A 20,181-nucleotide genomic window follows, 5' to 3' on the forward strand; every position below is an offset into this window, starting at 1 on the left:
TCCATTTTTAAGTTGCTGGCTTAACTCGATTAAGCAATTTAGATACTGACAAGTCGAACAGTCAATTTTTTAAAAGCATTTTTTTTAGTGCATTTATTTTGCAATAACAACACTTGAAATTCTTTGTGTAAATATACCTGAAATGTACATGTCGTATACAATTCTTTTCTTTGTAAGAACAACTGACCAAATATCATGTTTTTTGCTTCGCTGAAATTTCCGGCGTGTGTAAATGAGTTAGAATTTAAAGTGCTTTATGTACATACTCAAGAATTTTACCAATTCAGTATGAAACTAGCATGTTATCTTAAATTCAAGTAGAAATGATCAAGTTTGAAAACAATACTTTAAGTATAGTAGCTCGCCGGATCTTACGCCTCGTTTAATATTGCATTACCCATTATGAAGCTGACGTCGATGCACGCAAATTCTATCCGTTTACCTAGTTTAAACTTTGAACCCTTCTCTATTCTATATTCGCTGCTATACCTAGAATTTATAAGTGTTGTATTGTCACATAAAAAATGATCGCGTAAATTTAAATATAGTATGAGGAAACACCGAAATATGTGAGAAGATCAGTGTCTTTGAACTTGTGAGTCACATTAGGAATGAGTTGAAGGAAATTTTGTTTATAACAAATTTTTGATTGTAATATAGAAAATCATTAATCAACTGACCATTAGGTATATTTACAATCATAAATGCTTTCATGGCAGTGCTTACTTTGTTCATAACGCTTTGTAATTAACTAAAATGTTAAATTTTATGATTCTTTGCTGTTTGAAAGGAAACAACTCTACGGATGGGACAATATAAACCAATGCTTTCACATAGGGTTGTTGGGATACAAAGTGAAACTATCCCATGTGTCGGTGCCTACCTGAAGATTCACAATGGCGTTCAATGAACCCCGTGCGACGCCCACCCATGTCATTGTGACGGTTGGCGAGCACTTCCCCATTGTTACTTTCTGAGGCACACTTCGTAGACTGTGTAATGGTGAAACTGCACGTGCTTCTTTGATGATATTAAGTTCGTTCAAGCAAACGCGGACGTGTACTGAAGACTATATGTTAGATATGGTCGTTTCTGATCGTTTCAGTTTAACTGTTTCGTAGCCCATATATCGATACAGAAATCTGTTGTCTTACGAGTCCGTCGATATTAAAGTCACAGTTGTCGGTATTGATAAGAAGTTGTTATTTAAGTAACGAACCATCGAGAAATACTGAGTATTGATCATAATCGATTTAATTATCTCTTCTCTTTCTCTTTTAATAAAGTGTTGTAATTAGTAGAGAAACGTAGCGATTGCACGATTGAGAATAGTTTTAGTTTTGCTTTTAATAATTTAGTTCAGTACGTGTGTTTTTGAGTCGATATTTTCTTACAGCAGTTGCCCAAAGACATATATATATATCGATATACAATCGATATTACACATGAATAAAAACTGTTTATGTTTATATAATATCGGAAACATGCTTATACAATGTATGGAACTTATGCGACGTTAATCGCAAGTTTGAACGCTCCACTAGAGCAGAGTAGGAAGCTTCTCCGTGCATTGAAATTGTTTATCGTTTTTACGTTCAGTCTAACGTGTAAATTATTGAAGCTCCTCCTGTCGTGGAGCTTATTCGTGCTTTTTGTATCAATTAAAGCAAGTTCAAACGTACGTACCAGCGAAGCTCTCCAAGACAAAGCTTTTTATAAAACGTCCATTTGTTAAGCAAACGCGTAGATAAGAAAAGTCCTAATACATTTTTTGGTATATTTAATTGTCTAGGAAATTCTAATACGTATGCACTCAAAATAAAATACCAGATTATTACCAGATATTATTTAATAAGAAGTATGACTGTCTGTCAAATAAGTAGAAATAACTTCAACTAACAAATTCAAAATAACTTAACACTTTTTAAGGAAAACTTAATTGCTTGAACCAAGTCGTGGAAGGAAGCTTACCTTTCGGATTCCTAGATATTCATCTGAAAATAACACTAATAGTTTTAGCGGGTTATCTACTGGAAATTTTGCTAATAAATTAATACAATTACGTAATCAACCTCTCCCACATTTATCTTTGGATACTCCCTAACGTTTACAGTACAGTACCTACAGCTGAATTAATTTGGGAGAAATTTAATTAATGACTTATAGAATTTTATGAATAGATGAAATGTTAGCGGTGTCTTTAATTAATGCGTAATTAATTTTGACGACGTCCATCGTTTTATATTTCGTTAGAATACTAATTGCGAATAGTTCAAGGTATTTATTAAATTACAATCTCAATAAGTTGTATTAATCACTTGACTGATACTTGAATTCGACTTAATGAGTGTTTTCTTAGAATATTAGATATTTTTTTATTCGATTAAGTAAATAGAGTCATCTTAGGAAAAATAATTAGATTTTTTAATCTAAGCTTCAAATGTTTCGGACAGTATTATATGGTCTATAGCTGGCTATAAACAGTATGGTATTCGATCGGTAGACTGGCACTAGACTAAATAGGGCTATCGATTGACACTACGCGGCAAAACTGTGTGCTTATGTATGTATGTATAGTAATTTAGAGATCGTATACCGTATTGAGTTATTTTAAGTGTACAGTCTCTCACGCGAAACTACTTTTACGGTTACTTTTAAATAATTTATCTATCGTCACGCATCTCATCATCGCATGCCATCCTAAAATAGACTAATGTGTATTTATTGAAAATATTTTTTTATTATTGATGTAGTACAGGTTTAAGCTATAGTTAAATAAGATATTGGTTACCGGTCGTATGCATTCCGGGAAGTTGGAATCAAACTCCAGTCTCTACTGGTCTTAGTGCTAAGTGAATAAAACATTGCCGCAATCTTTCATTTCCGACGCCAGATCGCATTGGATATCGCGTAACCGGACAGCAGTGAAATTTATAGCATACGATTCGCCGGCGCCTCCACGCACTGAGCTACAACTCGTCCAAGATAATATTTCTCGTCAATCTGAAGGTCTTAAAAATTTCGACGGAGTTTACGTAGTGCGAAGTCGGGGCAGCCGGAGATATTGATCGTAGTGCGCGCGCACATTCTGGCAAAGTGTACACAGATGATCGTTGAGGCGTTTCGGTGGCGCGCCGCAACAACTGGAGTGAACTCTTAGAGTGCCATCAGAGTGTCATCGACAGGTCTTATGTTAATAACGACCTTGTTGATTATCCCTCTTGCAAAGTTGACGATCCAATTTTTTTTTTTGCTCCTGAATAAATATTGTGTTTTGGGTTCGCTAGTGTAGATTGGATTGGTCGTACGTACGATTGTACTTATTGGATAATTTCGTATAAGTAACATTTGCTCGTAAAATCAAATGAGATCAATGTTATTTAAATTGTTGTTTACAATTAGATTTTTAAATATGTTCATTCACGAAATTCATTCTGGACTTGCATTGCATTGCACTGATTTGCACTGATTTGCATTGGAGAAGCGTGGTTGATTGAATACATTAAGCCTCCCAATCTGTGAGGGAAAGGCCCATGCCCAGCCATGGGACATAAGTACCATACTTATGTCCCACGGCTGGGCATGGGCCTCTCCCAAAGGGGGTCAAATAGTTCAATACTCATTAGGTGCACAAAAAATCTCTGTTAATAAATTGTCGCTCACATAAAAACACGAATTTCGCACAGCGTTCCATTCGGAATTCAAACTTATAATTAAGTTATAATTCCACAGTTGATATAGAGCGAGAGAAAGCAGATTGAACATTTCTCGCAGCCGCTTATCTGGGTCTCCGAGATTAATGGTCCCTAGTTAAATCCCGGGTCCCGTACGGCCACCGCTCGCCACCGACTGATGAACCCCGTATCAATTCCACATTTGTCTTGTGACTCGCTTCATTTGTCCTAGTCTAAGGCCCGTGTTAAGCGCGTTTTTGTTTAGCATCGCTATTTCAATGGTTCTGTTTGGATTTAATCGCAAATGCTTAATGTATTTCACGAAATAGGACAAGCGTATAACCTCCTTTATTAAAACCGGTGAAATTGAGGGGTTTGGCTTTGATTGAGTTATTAGTTCATGTTCTGTGCTTTATTTTGTAATACTAAGACACCGCGTGTATATCTTTACTTATCTGCTTGAGGTATTGATCAAAACAGATGAAATAATTTTTAAAAGTAATATCGCGTTGAATATTATTTTATGTATGGTTATTAATAAATTAGTATAATATGGTTATTATCTACTGTTGACTGATTTTAAAGTTGAATATATAATACGTTTTTTTCATAATTATTGGCAAATTCGAATATACCTACTAATGCCGAAGTTTCCATGAGAAGACGTTACATTCAATTGTAGCATCATACATCTTTTCCTTCATTTCCTTTAAACAATTTTGGTATAGTCATCAGTTTAATCAGCCATGTTATGTACTAATTCATTGTTTCATTTATAGTTGTTTTGTTTTTCGTAAGTTATAGGTTTACATTGCATTTTTAGGCCAGTCATGATTTTTACCAAACGTTTATAACATGCATACAGTGATTTAAAACTCATTCGGTGGGCGTACCCAATAACGTGGGAGGCGGACTCGCCAATATCCTATTAATTTTGATGCGCTGTATTTTACACGGGAAAATATCGCATCGGAAGCGAACCGGCCAATTCATCGCAGTTAATTGATGTCACGACAATGACCGTGTTATGGACCCATCAGAGGCAATAAAGGGCATTTTGTGCGGACCCATTACGACGGTTACGGTCGCGAGTGAACCGCACTCGGCATACATATTCGTACGCATTACATTTCGATACGTCTTCAGCGTTAAGACGCAGCATGTACAATGTACATACGACACGTTCTCGTAATGATCAGCGATCTCTGGCCTCCGTACAATATGATACGATACGTTTCTTCAACACGTCATCATGTTAATGATGGGTATGAGTAGGCGCTATATAAAGAGAATAAGAACGGTATGAGTTCATACATCTTTAAATATGTTATAGAGAAGTCTTAGACATATTCTTTCTTTGCCGTAAAATCAAGCTACAACTAAGAAATTCAGTTCGTTCATACGTAAATCATAAATGTAGATCTGTGTTTTAGACCGGCGTGTTTATGTCTTTTTGTGTCCACGACCCAATCCTAATATGGGGCTATGACCATACAGCGTTATTTATAGAACCATATATAATATTCCTGTAGCCCTCAACCAAACCTGTCTAACCTTGGTCCGCTCGCCGTTCGCGTTTACCGCCTGGTCTACTCGTTAGTCACTCCGCAAGGTCTCGGCTCGAGGATTGACATTCGATTGTGAGTTTACCGGTGAACTTGGGCCTAATGAAGATTTCGTAACATTTTGCCGAATGGAACGACCTCTCAACTATTGTGCCACTTACTTGACCCCAGCTGCTGTTGACTCTTTTAACTTGGTGTGTTAGTGCATATAAGGTAGCGTTGTTAATATGTTGTCAGCAAAGATAAATAAAATTTCAGAATATAGTATTTATTTTAGTGTTTATAAATTTATTATCACTTGCTTTAACTATGAAGGAATCGTCGTTAAGAAACATATACGTACGCCTAAGACTTTGTCTCGCCTGTTGTCGAATTTGTGTGAGATTTTTTAGTCGGCATTTGATCAGCGTGTTAGTTTTTGGCCTAAGTAAGAGAATACGAAGAAGGCAAGGCACTTGTTGAAAAACGTGTTAACCTATTACGGTTCACCAGCTTGAGCACTTTAAAGTGAGGACATATAGACAAAACGGGGTTCTTTACTATACGGAACCCTAAAAACAGACTACAAGCGTGTATATTGTACGAACGTACGGAGATCGCCAACCGATGCTAGTTAGTTCCACACGCGAACTTGACCTCCTTACGCAAAACATGTTTGATTTAACATATAATTATAATGCAATGATGCAATACGAGCGGTGTCATTTATTTTCGCAATACGATCTAATCACCTCCGTGGTCAAGATCATTTGTTTATGACCGTATCGATATATTTTTTTATAAGATTCTAGTAACAAATGGCATGTATTTCACCGGGTATGTGGTCATTACCACCCATGGTAATCTGTATGTAACTTCATATAGAACGGGGGTCTTACGTGAAGCCAAATTACATATGCGTTACCATTCCTGAGACTAGGAACGCCTCATAACGCTGTATGTGTTATGTATTTATGTAAGTCAGCGGGTATGGACAAGAAAACGAAGGAACTGCTTCACGGTATAAATAGATATCGCGGTAGTGCCTCTTCGGTCAAAATTGTAAGACCATACTGGTTGTACCACCTTTCAAATTTGTACCAACTACTCATTAAAATTTAAATATATATCTACTATTAGAAAATTATAATTGCTATGGAACAACAATCTAATGATACAAAAAATATGTTTATTAACTCATCATCAAATCATCGCTATATTTATCGAAATAATTATTTTAATAAAAACACATAATAAATGTCAGAGCTATCCGAAAAATACATAAAAACGTTATCACTATGCGTAAAATAAAACGAGTAGAGTAGTAATACGCTTTTTAGGTATCATAAGCTTTGAACGCTTTAAATAAAAACCACGTGATAGTCGCGATTAAACAATTTTATTTATTTATTTATTTATTCAACAAAATCCACAGCTACTTAAATGATATATATAATACTTTCTATGTTAAACTAATTAGCCAATTACGGATTTACATTTTACGGACTACCATTATTATTATTTTTATTATTTTACTTTTTTTTATTTTTTTATACCTATGATGTATGTACATTGTACATACAACCCTTTACTACCACTACAATAAATATTCAACCACGCTACATTATACACAATCGGAATAAACGGCCAGTAATAAACGATATGAAATGAAATATACGTGATAATGACTTTATCCACACACGTATTATAACTTGTCCACATGTATGACATATCCATGTCTGTGCAAATGTCCCTTTGTTGTCACTGATACACGAATGTGAGTATTGCTGTTGTGTACAAAACAAGCAGTGATAGCCTAGTGGTTAAGAAACTCAGCCTCTTGATCGAGGGGTCCGAGGTTCAATTCAATGGCACGCACCTCTGATTTTTCAATGTTATGTACGCATTAGAAATTATTACTTGCTTAAACGGTTAAGGAAAACATCGTGAGGAAATCTGCATACCTGAGAAATCTTAAAAAAAAGTTTTCAAAGATATGTGAAGTCTACCAATACGTACTTGGCCAGCGCGGTGGACTATGGCCTAATCTTTCTCATTATGAGACCCGTGCCCAGCAGTGGGTTGGTTGATGATAATACAAAATCTACTATCTAATAATACTAAGAATACTATCTGTTTATTTGTTTCAGGTAATACGAGTTCCGCACTGGACAGAACATGAGTCGCACTAGATTCTTGTAAGTAGCGGGACACTTTATTATAGTAGTATGCTATACGCTTTCTACACTAATCGCCCCCACACTAGGATTTCTGTGTCGTTGCCTGGGACACATATAGCCATATACACAAAGAGGTTTGAACGTCTATATTAGAAACAAGAAATCATAATGTTAATGTTTGCCTATCTGGCAATCGAACTCGGAACCCGCTACATAAAAAATCTTTGTGATGTAATGTCGCGGATTATCAATATTATTATAGTCGTGTGAGCTATTACATTGTAATTTTTCTCGCGGGTTAGCTTATTAATTTATTACTGAACTTGGTGTATGAATTTTAAATATATCCCTATCTGTGTATTTATCTCAAAATCAATGGCTTTGATTGAAATTCTAAAAATATTCACAGGTATGTTAAAAAGAACTTTAAAAACCAAGTTCTTCCCAAAATGAAAACCTTTTAAAAAAACTGACAATGGAAAAAAAGCGTTTGTATTTTACATACAAGTAACAGATATTTACGGAAATATTTACATTATATTATAGATAAGTGGCAAAATCTTTTCTAGATACAGAAAACTTTTCATACAAGCATTGTTCTTTCGATCTTGGCGCAGCTTAATATGCAGCACGCCCCGAACTTATAAATTCTATTAGGCTGACACCGAGGCTAACTCACAAGGTTTTCTTGTACATTAAGTAAAAAAAATTTTGAAAGTCGTACAACCGTAAACAGAAACGTATCTTGTCTGGTTTTAAATTGTGTGGAATTCTCAAAGCTCTAGGCAAGTGATTATTATTGCGACAAGAAACTTAATTGGATAAAACTTGTAGGGCCTCTCTACAAATATTTGAGTAGGTACCTACTAATATTTTCATTTCTGATTAGGTGACGTTAAGTGCTGATAACGTGCGGTGAATGTAGGTCATAGTGTAATCAACATAATTATTTAATAACAAAACATCACTTGACTTACGCTTAAAGTAAAATATTAACTAAAGTAAATAGACTCAAGAAACATTATAGATTTTTTAAATAAAAAAATAAAGGCGTTCTTCGGTTTGGATAAATTAAAGCCTCTATTAATTAAACATTGATACATACACACTTATTGACAAAGCATGTACTTTCAGGGCTGCTATGATTACAAATATGTATTAAAAATATGAAATGAAAATTTTGTGGCACGGAACCCTCCGTGGTATGAGTTCGAATCGCACTTTGCTATTTTTGTTTTGGATTATACTCCTTCCAGCATCCAATAAAACTACTTCGGAATGCGTAGGTTCCGGGCATCTCATATTAAGACGTTCTTTGCTCTACTCCAGTATTTGTTATATGTAAACAAGTAACTCTTTTTATGCATTGCAAAACCTATCATTATCGCTACCGATATTTCTAGACTTATTACGATTATATTGCATGATGCGCCAAGACGGCTCGACGTTATTAAGATTATGTCATTACTCGGGTGAAAAACTAAGTTTGCAAGCATATAAATGTACACGCAGCGCCTAAGTAGGTATTTAGATAACATACAACGGGAATGGGAAAGTAGTCGAAATGTAAGAGATTGGTAATAGGGATCGCGATTTTCCCTAAAAAGATCGATTTTTAAATCTACTCGAATCGAAGTCTGAAAGATCGATTTCTCAATGATTGACATTCAATTTTTTGTCCTTTTTTTAGGTATACATTGGCGAAAAAAAATGTCATCTGTATTCCAAAATTCACAAATTTTGTCAAAAAATGCCTTAACTAAAAAAATGCGAATCTAATATGTATTTTTTTTACACCTGGGGTAGGTTCATTGTTGATATCAATTGAAATAAATCTATGATTTTTGTCTCAAAATATTTACGATTAAACAATCTCCGATCCCCATCCCTGACTCGACTCGACGTGGAAACCAACATGACGATAACTGCGACACCTGTCTCGCCGGTGAATAACGGCCGCTCTCGAACATCGCGAGTGCATTGGAAAAAATTGAACGCACACCTAACGGTATGCACTGCATCTCGTATCTCGACCCACTAAACTACTATGTATACCACATATGTACATTACGGACCATAATCTAATGATATTACTGGCGTAAAATCCATATACTGTACGCTATTTTGATTCTATGCGTCAGTTTAGTTATGTCCAAATTGCAACATATCGATGTAATTTTGAACATAAATAACACGCATACAGAGCCACGTGTGGATATTCGTAAAGAACAAATAATATTCAAATTGTATTAATACAATTTATACAATTGTAAAGTGCTCTCAGCAGATTTCAATAGTTTCATGATTTACGACAATTGTTAGCTAAGTATGTACTTTTGTCAAACATCACTTGAAATTTAAATGTAGTTAAAAATAATTATATAACAAAGGTAATAAATACATATTTTATGCTAAAAGAATTCCCCTAACACCAAGGTACAATAAATAATTCCACTTCCCATCAGAGGATCGCGTGCGGTGAAATAGGTCTTTAATAATTCCTTCCGATATACCTAAACAACCGACCAAATTTCTTCTACAAATGTACATTAACTCTGGAATTATTGTTCGACAAAGAAAACATAACTATTCAAAGAATAATAACAATACGACTGTGCAATTAGCTTATTATCGGTAATGGTTATGCATTTTCGATACATACTTTCTATTTAATGTTTGTGCATTTCACCACTACGGCTCCGATATCTCCGTTTGTGGCCGTCACAAAGTGTGATTGACGGGTGCATTACGCATGCATCTAAGCGCTATTTCTCTAGATGCATGCGAGGAAACATAGAGAAATACATGATCGATGCGACAAATTCTAACGGAGCAAAGTTGCGTGGGGGAAATGGACCGAGAGCTTGTGCACGCGCACCGCTATAATAGATCGTCCGTCCCAGTTGGTTTCGGCGCGCTGCTCCGTACACGTGTTACATTACAGCAATACGGCTATACGGTACGATATTACGGTGTGACTGCGAACTCGTATCGACTTTACGTGCAATTTGTTTATACAGTGATCTCATATAAAACTGTGTTCGGTCGTGATGCGCCTTATAATGGAGTACTGTGTTACGTTGCGCTCCGCTACCTGAGGTACGTCGATCGTCGCAGGTGTATGCTTATGTTATTAACATTCATTCAGCTGTATGCACCTTTTAGTGAAATATGTTCTTGTTATTCTTAAGTTTAGCTATACCTCAATAATACTGAAAGATTCTATACATATCATAGAAACCATAGTGGAGTTTATAAATGAGTTTGGGTGATGTAAAACGATTTATAATATGATTCACTAATTGACGCATCGTTGTGGTACGCCACTTTGTCCAAATGAATGTTGTTTGATTTTATTAATACCTCAACGGTTTTATCATAATGGATATTACTATTATCTACTTTATTTATCTAACTTTTAAAGTGTGTTCACGAATTATTCCCTTTGATCAATCTATCGACCTGAATGAAGTGTAAAAAAGTTTTATGATTTTCATCTTCAAACGCTACATTAGCCTCTCAAAGAATTTCTTTACGGAAGAGGGGATTTTTAAAAGGCTGAATAATTTATTTTACATGAAGTTACGAGGTTGTTCGTTGCCGCAAGGTTAGAATTAATATTAAGGTATTTAAATGATAATAAAGGTTATTGAGATTGTTTTTGATAACATTTTTGTTGCTAATAATACTCAAGTGTAGTTTCAAATTAACTTTCAAAATTATGAAGGTGACATATCATTATACGTGACAAGTACTCAACACTTCAATAATATCGTTTCTGTATAAGTACCTACTCACTATCATTTCGTTTCTTGTTAATAGTAAAACAATAACAGTAAGGAACATATTGAAGGACTATCGAGAAAGTCTACTTAATTCACGATTATTGTTATCGACGCAGGCGCGAAATATAGTTTCGAGGTCGCCAAACGTAGAGAAATACGTACAATATCATACTTATACGTAAGTACTAACACTTATACGTAAACTACACTTTTTTTTCTGTAGATGTATGCACTTTGTTGTTGGCTTCATAGATCGTTTCCTTATCTTTATCTTACGGCACCAACTCTACGAGAAACTGAAGGAAATTTAGCAAATGAATTCGAAAACCTAGCTATAAACTACCACTACAAAAGCATATAGCACACAAGCAAAGGTAACACCATTTTAACCGCATTGCAGCTAACTGTTGCGGTGGAGTCGAAATGGTCTTTGGAAAATGGATTGTTTCATGGGGAACTTCGATATGCAGTGCGCAAGATCGTCACTATAACTGTCCTAGTAGAGATACTTTACGTATGTCCATGAGATTTATTGTCAATTAACATAACAGTAAACAACGCGAAACTACTCTAAAAGGAACAAATAATCTTGATGAAGGATCTTCATGAGCATATAAGGTCAGTTAACACCAGGTGACCACTTAATTTTACCGGTTGAATTTCATGAATAAGTTATCTCAAAAATAAAGTTATTAAGGTAGCTATCTGTTTATCATTTCCTTGATAAGGACTTACAGGCTGTACTCAAAGTACAGGTTTACGTGTTTTTTTCTGTGACAAAAAGTTTATTCCTCATCTACGTATACATATCGAAATTTATAAATTTGGTGTCTGTCCATTGAGAATATTTTGATAAAAAATTTTGGTACTATCACAGGATTGTCACAGTAAATAATTTGTTTGAATATTTATAGTGATTTATTTCGATGTTTAAAGTTTTCTAATATAATATAATACAAGTTTAAAGAATTATTTTAACATTGATAGAAAAGCAATTTAGCTTTAGAATTACTATGAATCAGTTTGTGTTCTGTAATTACGAATAATATAATACGCTCAATAATGAATGTAATTGCGAAATGCAAATCATATTCATCACGCTACCACACTCGCGGGCGTTACTACATTCGAGGTCGCTATGTTTCCAATATCGTATTCTTCATACGTATCGTACGCGGTTTTATCGAATGCACATTAAAGTTTTTATGCAAAATTTTATGAATAACCCTCACGGTCCGACGCGATATTGACATTTCGACAAATTCCTTTCTGCGCCATTTACTCTCGAGACCTCGTAAACGAAGAAACGTGTTCATTACCAATTCTATACTTAAGTAGCTAGTTATTTTTATACAACTAAGATTAATTACAACGTTGATAGTGAAAGATAATGTACTTTTTTATTCGAAGTTGCTAATAAACGCTAATGTAAACGTTTACGGTAATACGCTTATTTTGTTTTCTAAGGAGTTTTAATGCTTTCAGTCTAGGTATAATTCTGTTAATTTATTATCTGAGGACTATAAGAAACGACATGAGAAATCTACGAGACGCGAAAGGTATGCAAAGTAGAATGTCATTTAAAGTGACACGTGGTGAATTTTCGCGTTGAAATTTGCACGGCAGCGGCTCGAGTGGCAAGTAACCGACGTAAACATAGTTACTGAAAGTGGAAAGCCTTGGTATTATCGAGTAGGGAGTTCATGCTTATTTAGTAACAACCGCTCCAGCGATTGTGCAAATATTTATGCGGGTGTCACCGTCAGTGCCGCCTGGACGGTGCGGTACGAAGAGTGTGGCCAATGGAAACAATTGAATCGTTTACCTGTGTTTACACAAAAACGGTTGCAGCCCGCTCGCAACACGTATCACTCTTTTTCAAACAGGCAAATATTCGAAAGTTTCGACTGTATCGAAATTAATCTGTTATTAAATATCTAAATAATTATTATTGATTTAGCGTACATATTTTATTTATTACTTATTGTACATGAATTGTATAAGGATTTTTAATTGAATAGTTCCGTCACGAAAGCGTAATTGATCGATGAATTCATTGAATAATGTTAATAATAAAACGGTTAAGATATTGAAAAGAGTATAAAAAACAACCAATTATCAAAGCATTATATTGATGGTCAGTACTGGTAATACATCAGTATCGATAAAAACGTAACTTATAAATAATTCAGAGATACTCAAACAAAAACAGAAAACTAAATGTTTGCGAACATCCAGTATAACAAAGCTCCTATCACGACTTATCTAAAATATCCGTGATTTGTTTCTTCCGACAAAGTAGACGCGATTTGTTTCACGAAATGAGAACACGTACCGCGTTCTGTAGCATTACCATGAGTTGGCATAGAAACGCCACTATAGAAATGGTAAATAGAAAACTATTGTCATTTTGCTAGTGAATAACATAACTACTATCGTTACGGTATTTCTTGACAACGTCTGTCAAATTAATGACTCATGGGACCGAATTTGTATGGCAATAGATCATAATGACATTCGCTAGCGATTTGATTTCGATAGGTTTTTTACGTATCGAGTTACGTCACTACGGATTTTAGTTCTACGAGTAACCACCAGAGGCGCTGTACAATTTTTCATACGTTTATTTTACGCAGTCGCTAGCGAGTAATACTTTTGTAAACTCATGGTAGTCCTACTGATGAGACGCCGCGCAAACAGGAGTGTGTGCTAGGGAAGCGCCGTGTTTACTCAACCGGTTATCTATACCAAGTTAGTTAAGACGCGAAATATTTTTAATGTTTATCTATAGACTATCCAACGCTTGCACGTTTGGGTTCGATCCCCGGCCAGACATATGTAATATGTAAATGATAAATTTTAGGTTTTGTTCTGGGTCTGTATTTGTTTGTTCGTCGTTGTGTATGTTCTTAGCATCCACGACACAGAAAATCCTAGTAGGGGGCTGTGAATGTGGAAAGTGTTTTTTACAACGTCGCATTATATAAGAGCTCTATATAAGAGCGTTTTACACATTTTTATTTCCAATTATTGTTTCCAAATAAATAGTTAGATTGAGACAAAACAAAGCATGGCTAGAGATAGCTACTTTATAAATAGAGATGTAGTATTAATTTGAACTTGATTAACAAAAGTCCTTAAGAATACGCAAGACAGCTTGGAAAGGAGGCTTTTAAAAACCTGGTTTGAAATCCTGGTAATCTCATTTGCATTTAATACTTAGAGAATGGAATTCGGAACTAGTATTGTGTAAAATACTTTTAAAATATTTTAAAGTCGAGTAACGTGGTATTTATTTGTATCTGTACTTTAATTAAATTATTCGATGTAATTGCAGGAGCGATATAGTCACTAAGTGACCAAGCTCCTTTATGAAATAAAGATTTAAAAAATCTGTACTTTAAGGATCTGATCTTTTATAACTAACCCATGTCTATTGTGCAGCGGCGAGATTTAGACCTACTCGCATTACAAGACCATTTCGCGACGCTGTTTTTGTTATCCTTATCCATAATAGAGTAGCATACTTCTGTCGTGTAATGTTGTGCTAGAGTGTTACATTGTGTAAATGTAAATAAATGCCACACGCGTATATGTGTTGCACTAAGATGCCCTAAGACGGATTTATCTTAAACACATTTTTTATGTCCAGAACTTTACTTTGTAATGAATCTATTCGTTTATTTTACATATGAAATGCATAAAACCCTTATTCTGACTTGTCATATTGATGACGAATTTCGTACAGACCTTTATCAAAAATTCCATTATTATTATCTATTGAAACTCGAAAAATCCTAGTTAACAAAAACTTTCTTTGGTTGTTTTACACTTTGGGGTGGTTCAGAACTTGGTTGTATTTTTTGTAAAAAGTTTATTGCCCCAAGTTCTTCATAGAACACTTAAAACCAACATTTCTCACTACCATGTAACTAAGTACAACAAGAAAAGAAATGAAAGGTATAAACAATGGGTGGTGTTATCGTGAAAACATTCATTTCTTTCGAACGGTGTAAGGGCTTATCTAAAGTTGAATTTTGGAATGAAGTGTATTTTGCGAAATGAATAGAGTATTATATTCCTATTGTAATATTTAATGCTTCTGGCTTTGTGTCATATAACTTGCAAACGGGACCACACGATGTAAAGTAATAAACTGTCGCCTGTTAATATCGACGATCAATCCAAAAAATATATATGTATACTATATAGAATTGAATATTAGTTACCAATTTTTTCATTAACTAAACTTAATTTTGCCTATAATGCGTCTTTTTCAGAGATGAAATATTCTATACTAATCGATAAACTTTGAAGTAGATTAAAGCTATATTAGAATTACGTACCTTATTAAAAATAAGCTAGTTTGTTGCAATTGAGAATGCATGTATACTTGCACGTATCTAAAGTTTAGTCTTTATTTCCATTTCATAACAGACAATTAATAACAGACACATTTTGAAGGTGGTTCCCAACTTCAAAGGCAAGTGGAAGTGGAAGAACCCTTTGTGGTTCGACTCCGGCGGCACCACCGCCACACCTATTTCAACCTTATAACACAAGCACAGCAGTGTTAGGCGCTGCTGTGTTCCGGTTTGAAGGGTGTAGTAAGGGAGAAAGACTTTTCTGAGGCGTTCCAGCTTAGTCCTCAGGGGTAGAGGCGCATCTGTGGCCGACCTCAGGTAGGAATATCTAATCTTATCTGGGGTTGATTACAAATGTCCATAGGCGGCAGTAGCCACTTACCATCAGGTGGACTGCATGCTCGTCTGCTACTCCTATATTATAAAAAAATATTCGACCACTACGACGGACGATTTATGTATGTAAATGAGCCTGTCTCATACTATAAGGCAAAACACAGCAGCTCAAACAAAAGGTGTGGCGACGGTCCCGCCGTGTTAAACTACAAAGTCCTACCACCTTCACCTACTTTTACAAAAATTAGTAGGATTACGTCTATAAAATAAAGCAAATAGTATGCGTAGCTAATAAATAATTCATATAAACTGTAGGCAAAGTACCTATGTTTCTGGAGATCGCAAGTAATATCACGCAGGATTAGCGTCGCTTAAGCTCTACTCATTATCCTTAGTTAATTTTGCATGCCTTCAAAGTCGGTGACAGGCGCCAAGTTTGGATGTTTAAAAGGGTCTCGGTAGTACCCCGACACCTAAACTATGACGTCATTGCACCTCTAAACAAAAAGTTACAGTTTCATGTTAAGCGCTTGTATGTTTTCTGAGGCCACCAACTTACCTACAACTTTGAATGGCTTAAGCCTTAAGGTATTTTAACTAACCAAGACTGCGCTATTTTCACTCGAGACATTTTACAGTTGGTAGGTAGCGTTTTTATAGCAAGAATGTACATAAAGTAAATGGGATTTTGTAACTACTTAAGAATTCTCTTCGTTGCGTTTATACCTATTCCAAGAGTAAAACTTTATTTGTTTTTGCGCAGTTATTTAAACCAAGTTAAATGTACGTATGCTTGAAAAGTTCAATGCATTTTATAGTTGTCTACTAGTAGTTTTTTGCTAAGATAAGTACGTGTACCTAACATTAAAGTTCATTCAAATGGCAATTTTTGTCTAAATGTATTTTTATATAAATACGTCGTTGAATTGAATGTATAGTAATGAGAAAATATTTTTTTGAAATATACTGTTAATAATCTGTATGTATTAACAGTATATTTCAATAAGCTTAACACGGAAAAAATGTAATACATTGTCGTGTAACATACATGAATACCACTTGAACAGCACCAGATGAACCAAATAGGATTATCGCACACGGTCGCTACACTCGTGCAATATGAACGTGGAAATCACACACTAGCGTCGATTCTTGCCGGGAAATATATGTGCATAGGGCATTGGTGTTTATAACGATATGTTAAAGCGGATTGCATAATCGCATTACATACGATCGTTTCTCGTATAAAGCTAAACAGGTATAATGTTTCACGTGTACAGGTAGCCTACTGTATAACTATTGATGACGAACTTCCGCTCGTGTTCAGCCTACGCCTGACTCCAGGGTTAAGTGAAAGTTTAAATGGGTTCCGCCGTTTCCATGATTAGATCAAATATACACACACAAAACTTGAAAATCCTGTTTTCAGTTATGGTATCGGGAATCAGAAAAGAGATTTTGAAATTGCGGATAGTTCCAATGTTTGATAAGTACTCTATAAAAATTCCGCTTTTAGCGATATAATTTTGTAAATTAACTTCGAAATTAATTTAAAGAAACTTAAAACACCATACATCGTCGTTACTAAACAACGTCTAAGAATATAATTAGAAAATAACTCGCCAAATCAATAGTATATCGAGTAGGTTTATTATAAGTAGAAAAATAAATTGTTATGTAACTGGAGTTTCTATTAATTTATTGACAAAAAATATCTGATTTTTCATTTGAAACCAACCAATTTAAATCTACATAGCAACAGAGTTTGAACAAAGAAACGCTCTAAACTCATAATGGTAGAGCTTGACCAGACAGAATTGGGTCATAAATAATATAACTTACTTTATTCATATTATATCATAAATAAGTTACTTTATTCATATTATTCTACTATGCAAACTATATTCCTTAAGTAATATTAGCTATTTATGTAAATGTGTTGACTGTTAAAAAAACTTAATTTCCGGCCAAAGGTCTTGATCATGTTCCTAATTTTTATAAATAAACGAATGAACTTCCTGTAGATATTTATATTTATATGACTAAGATAAAGCAAAACATATGTAACTTATAGTATTTTAAGTAAATCCCATAATGCAGTCACAACCAAATAAGATTGTAGTTTTATTAAAATCGGTCAAGGGTCTGAAAAGTAAAGTGGATCGCCTTAGGTCTTAATACATTCTGCTTTTGCACACCCTCTAAGCGAGAACACACCAGTGTGAGCTATAAAAGAAAATGAGGTGTGGGTATCATGTTTCGGTCGATACTTGTAAGGGAAGCTCTACCACCTTCTGCGTTTAATGAACAGATCCACTTAAACCATGTCATAAGCTTTCATGGCCTCTATGTATAGAAATATACAGAAAAAGTAGTTAGACGTCTTGTTTTATATAGACCTAATGGGTGTAGGAGGTGTACAAACTGAAACCCACATTCTTTCATTTGTTTTATTACGCTACGCCCTACATTTAAGTCCAACTAAACCTAGTATTTTTTTGGAAATCCTTTTCGTGTGAATAAATAAGAAAATACATCACGCTTGTAAATCATTCTCACGAGTACACTTACAGGGCAGGGCATTATTACAGGGAGAACACTTTCCTGCTACAATTGTTAACATTTTTTGGCACGGCCGCCTCGGCGACCTTGTTGCGTAAGATACATCATTTCCTCTTCCTAGATCTGCATTCACAATGCCGGTGTTCCACTTCCGCCGGTCAACAAAAAAAGTTCTCTTGTTTTGTTCGCTGTACAAAAAATTAAACAGCGCCTACTTACATACGCAACGCTGTGTTTGTTCTAGTGCTATATACATAGCCATGTAGTAGGTATCTAGGTAAATAAATTGAAGTGCCTCAAAATATTGACATTATTCTATAAAGTGGCTAAAGATGTTTGCAATTATAAATAAGCGCTTTTTTAATGCATTGGCTTAGCTCATATATAATTTTCCCTATAACAAAATATAAAATGTATTGTTTCTGTGCGGTATGTACAGGATAATCTGGGAAACTATTGAAGCGATTCAAACAATGTTTGCAATTCTAACAATACTTAAACTTAGAATAGTTAACAAGAGTAGGTACCGTTGCCTACCTATTATTCCCGAATATGCTTTGGACTTTGGATATTTTCAACCCATTGCAATTTGCGCTTTTAACATTATGCCACTACAACTCCCGAATGTTTTTGTCACCTTTGTAGATCGAAAATCCTTTGAGGATAGCAAAGCTCGTCTAATTATAAATTCTAATACAGTCATCACGTTTACACACGCACCACTATGTTTGCTGCAACGCCATTCGGGCTTAATGATAAATTCTAAAATCACCACATTTCATAGAATTAATGTGGGTGCGTATTGCGTTTTCGAATTGTAGGCAGATTATTTAGAAGTTATTTGTGGAATGAAATTATTGCACACGTTAAATTCGTAACAATGTAGGTATTTAATGGATTGGAAAATGAAGTGTGGTGTCTGGTTTGCTCGCATTTATTATTATCGCACGCAACCCACGCTACGCATTTTCATTTCCACGTAGGCCCTAGTAGATATGCTACTTTTAGCGTTTGCAATTCGCGTTTTGGCGTTTGCACCGATGCTGTATCATGTTTTGGCGATTTGCAGCGTTTAGTTGCGGTATCGGAACGCATCTTTTTGTAACTCACGTTTTAGCGTGCATCGCATTTTTGTGAGTAAATGTGTTTAATTGTCGTTACAGGAGTAAAACTCTAAGATCGCCGATCGCGGCTACAGGTGTTCTTACGCCTATAATGTGGAGAGTTTGATTGTTGTATCTAGCTTCTGACAAGCAGCTAAATCGACGATCACCAATGCTTGTAATAGCATGTCTACTCGGGTCCTTAGTACCAATATACCGAAATATTTACGTTAATGATTGTTTATTTCATGTTGTACTTAATTAACTCTGGACTCTAGGTAGGCTCTATTTACTTCTACTCGATACTGTTTGTCGCCGGTATTCTATTTTTCCCTTTTGATAAAATTGTTTTCAATAATAAAATGTTCTCAGGAAATATTTTTCTTACAAGAAATTGAAATATTTCGAGCCAATTCAATTCGTAAATCCAGTCTTTTACGATCGCACGCTCCAGGAAAATATAATTTTATTTTTTAATATTTTCCAAGCCCAAAACATTTCAAGTATGAAGCTTGACGTAGATCATATTGGCAATAATAAATATTTGATATCTTACAAGGAACAGAACAACCACTCTGCTGGAGTTGGCAGAATGTACGTAGCGTTTCAACTTATCATTTCAGGAAACATTAA

At 35.0% G+C, this 20,181-nt stretch overlaps 1 protein-coding gene across 8 annotated transcripts in view; it reads left to right on the forward strand.

Annotated features, from left to right (window-relative positions):
* gus (splA/ryanodine receptor domain and SOCS box containing gustavus) overlaps nucleotides 1-20,181 on the forward strand; it is a 105,990-nt gene that overhangs the window by 41,185 nt on the left and 44,624 nt on the right. For 3 of the 8 annotated variants that reach the window (XM_073088454.1, XM_073088453.1, XM_073088452.1), the window contains one exon: nucleotides 7,369-7,416. The exons of 4 other annotated variants lie outside the window; for them this stretch is intronic. In XM_073088454.1, coding sequence (XP_072944555.1) covers nucleotides 7,397-7,416 — 20 coding nt within the window. In that variant the 5' untranslated portion in view covers nucleotides 7,369-7,396. Of the gene's footprint in view, nucleotides 1-7,368; nucleotides 7,417-10,290; nucleotides 10,498-20,181 lie in introns of those variants that run through there. One more of the 8 variants, XM_073088447.1, reaches the window with a different exon arrangement.

Source organism: Epargyreus clarus, unplaced genomic scaffold, assembly GCF_041222505.1.
Source record: "Epargyreus clarus isolate Ecla_fem2 unplaced genomic scaffold, WU_Ecla_fem_2.2 ptg000027l, whole genome shotgun sequence".
Taxonomy (NCBI): Eukaryota; Metazoa; Arthropoda; class Insecta; order Lepidoptera; family Hesperiidae; genus Epargyreus; species Epargyreus clarus.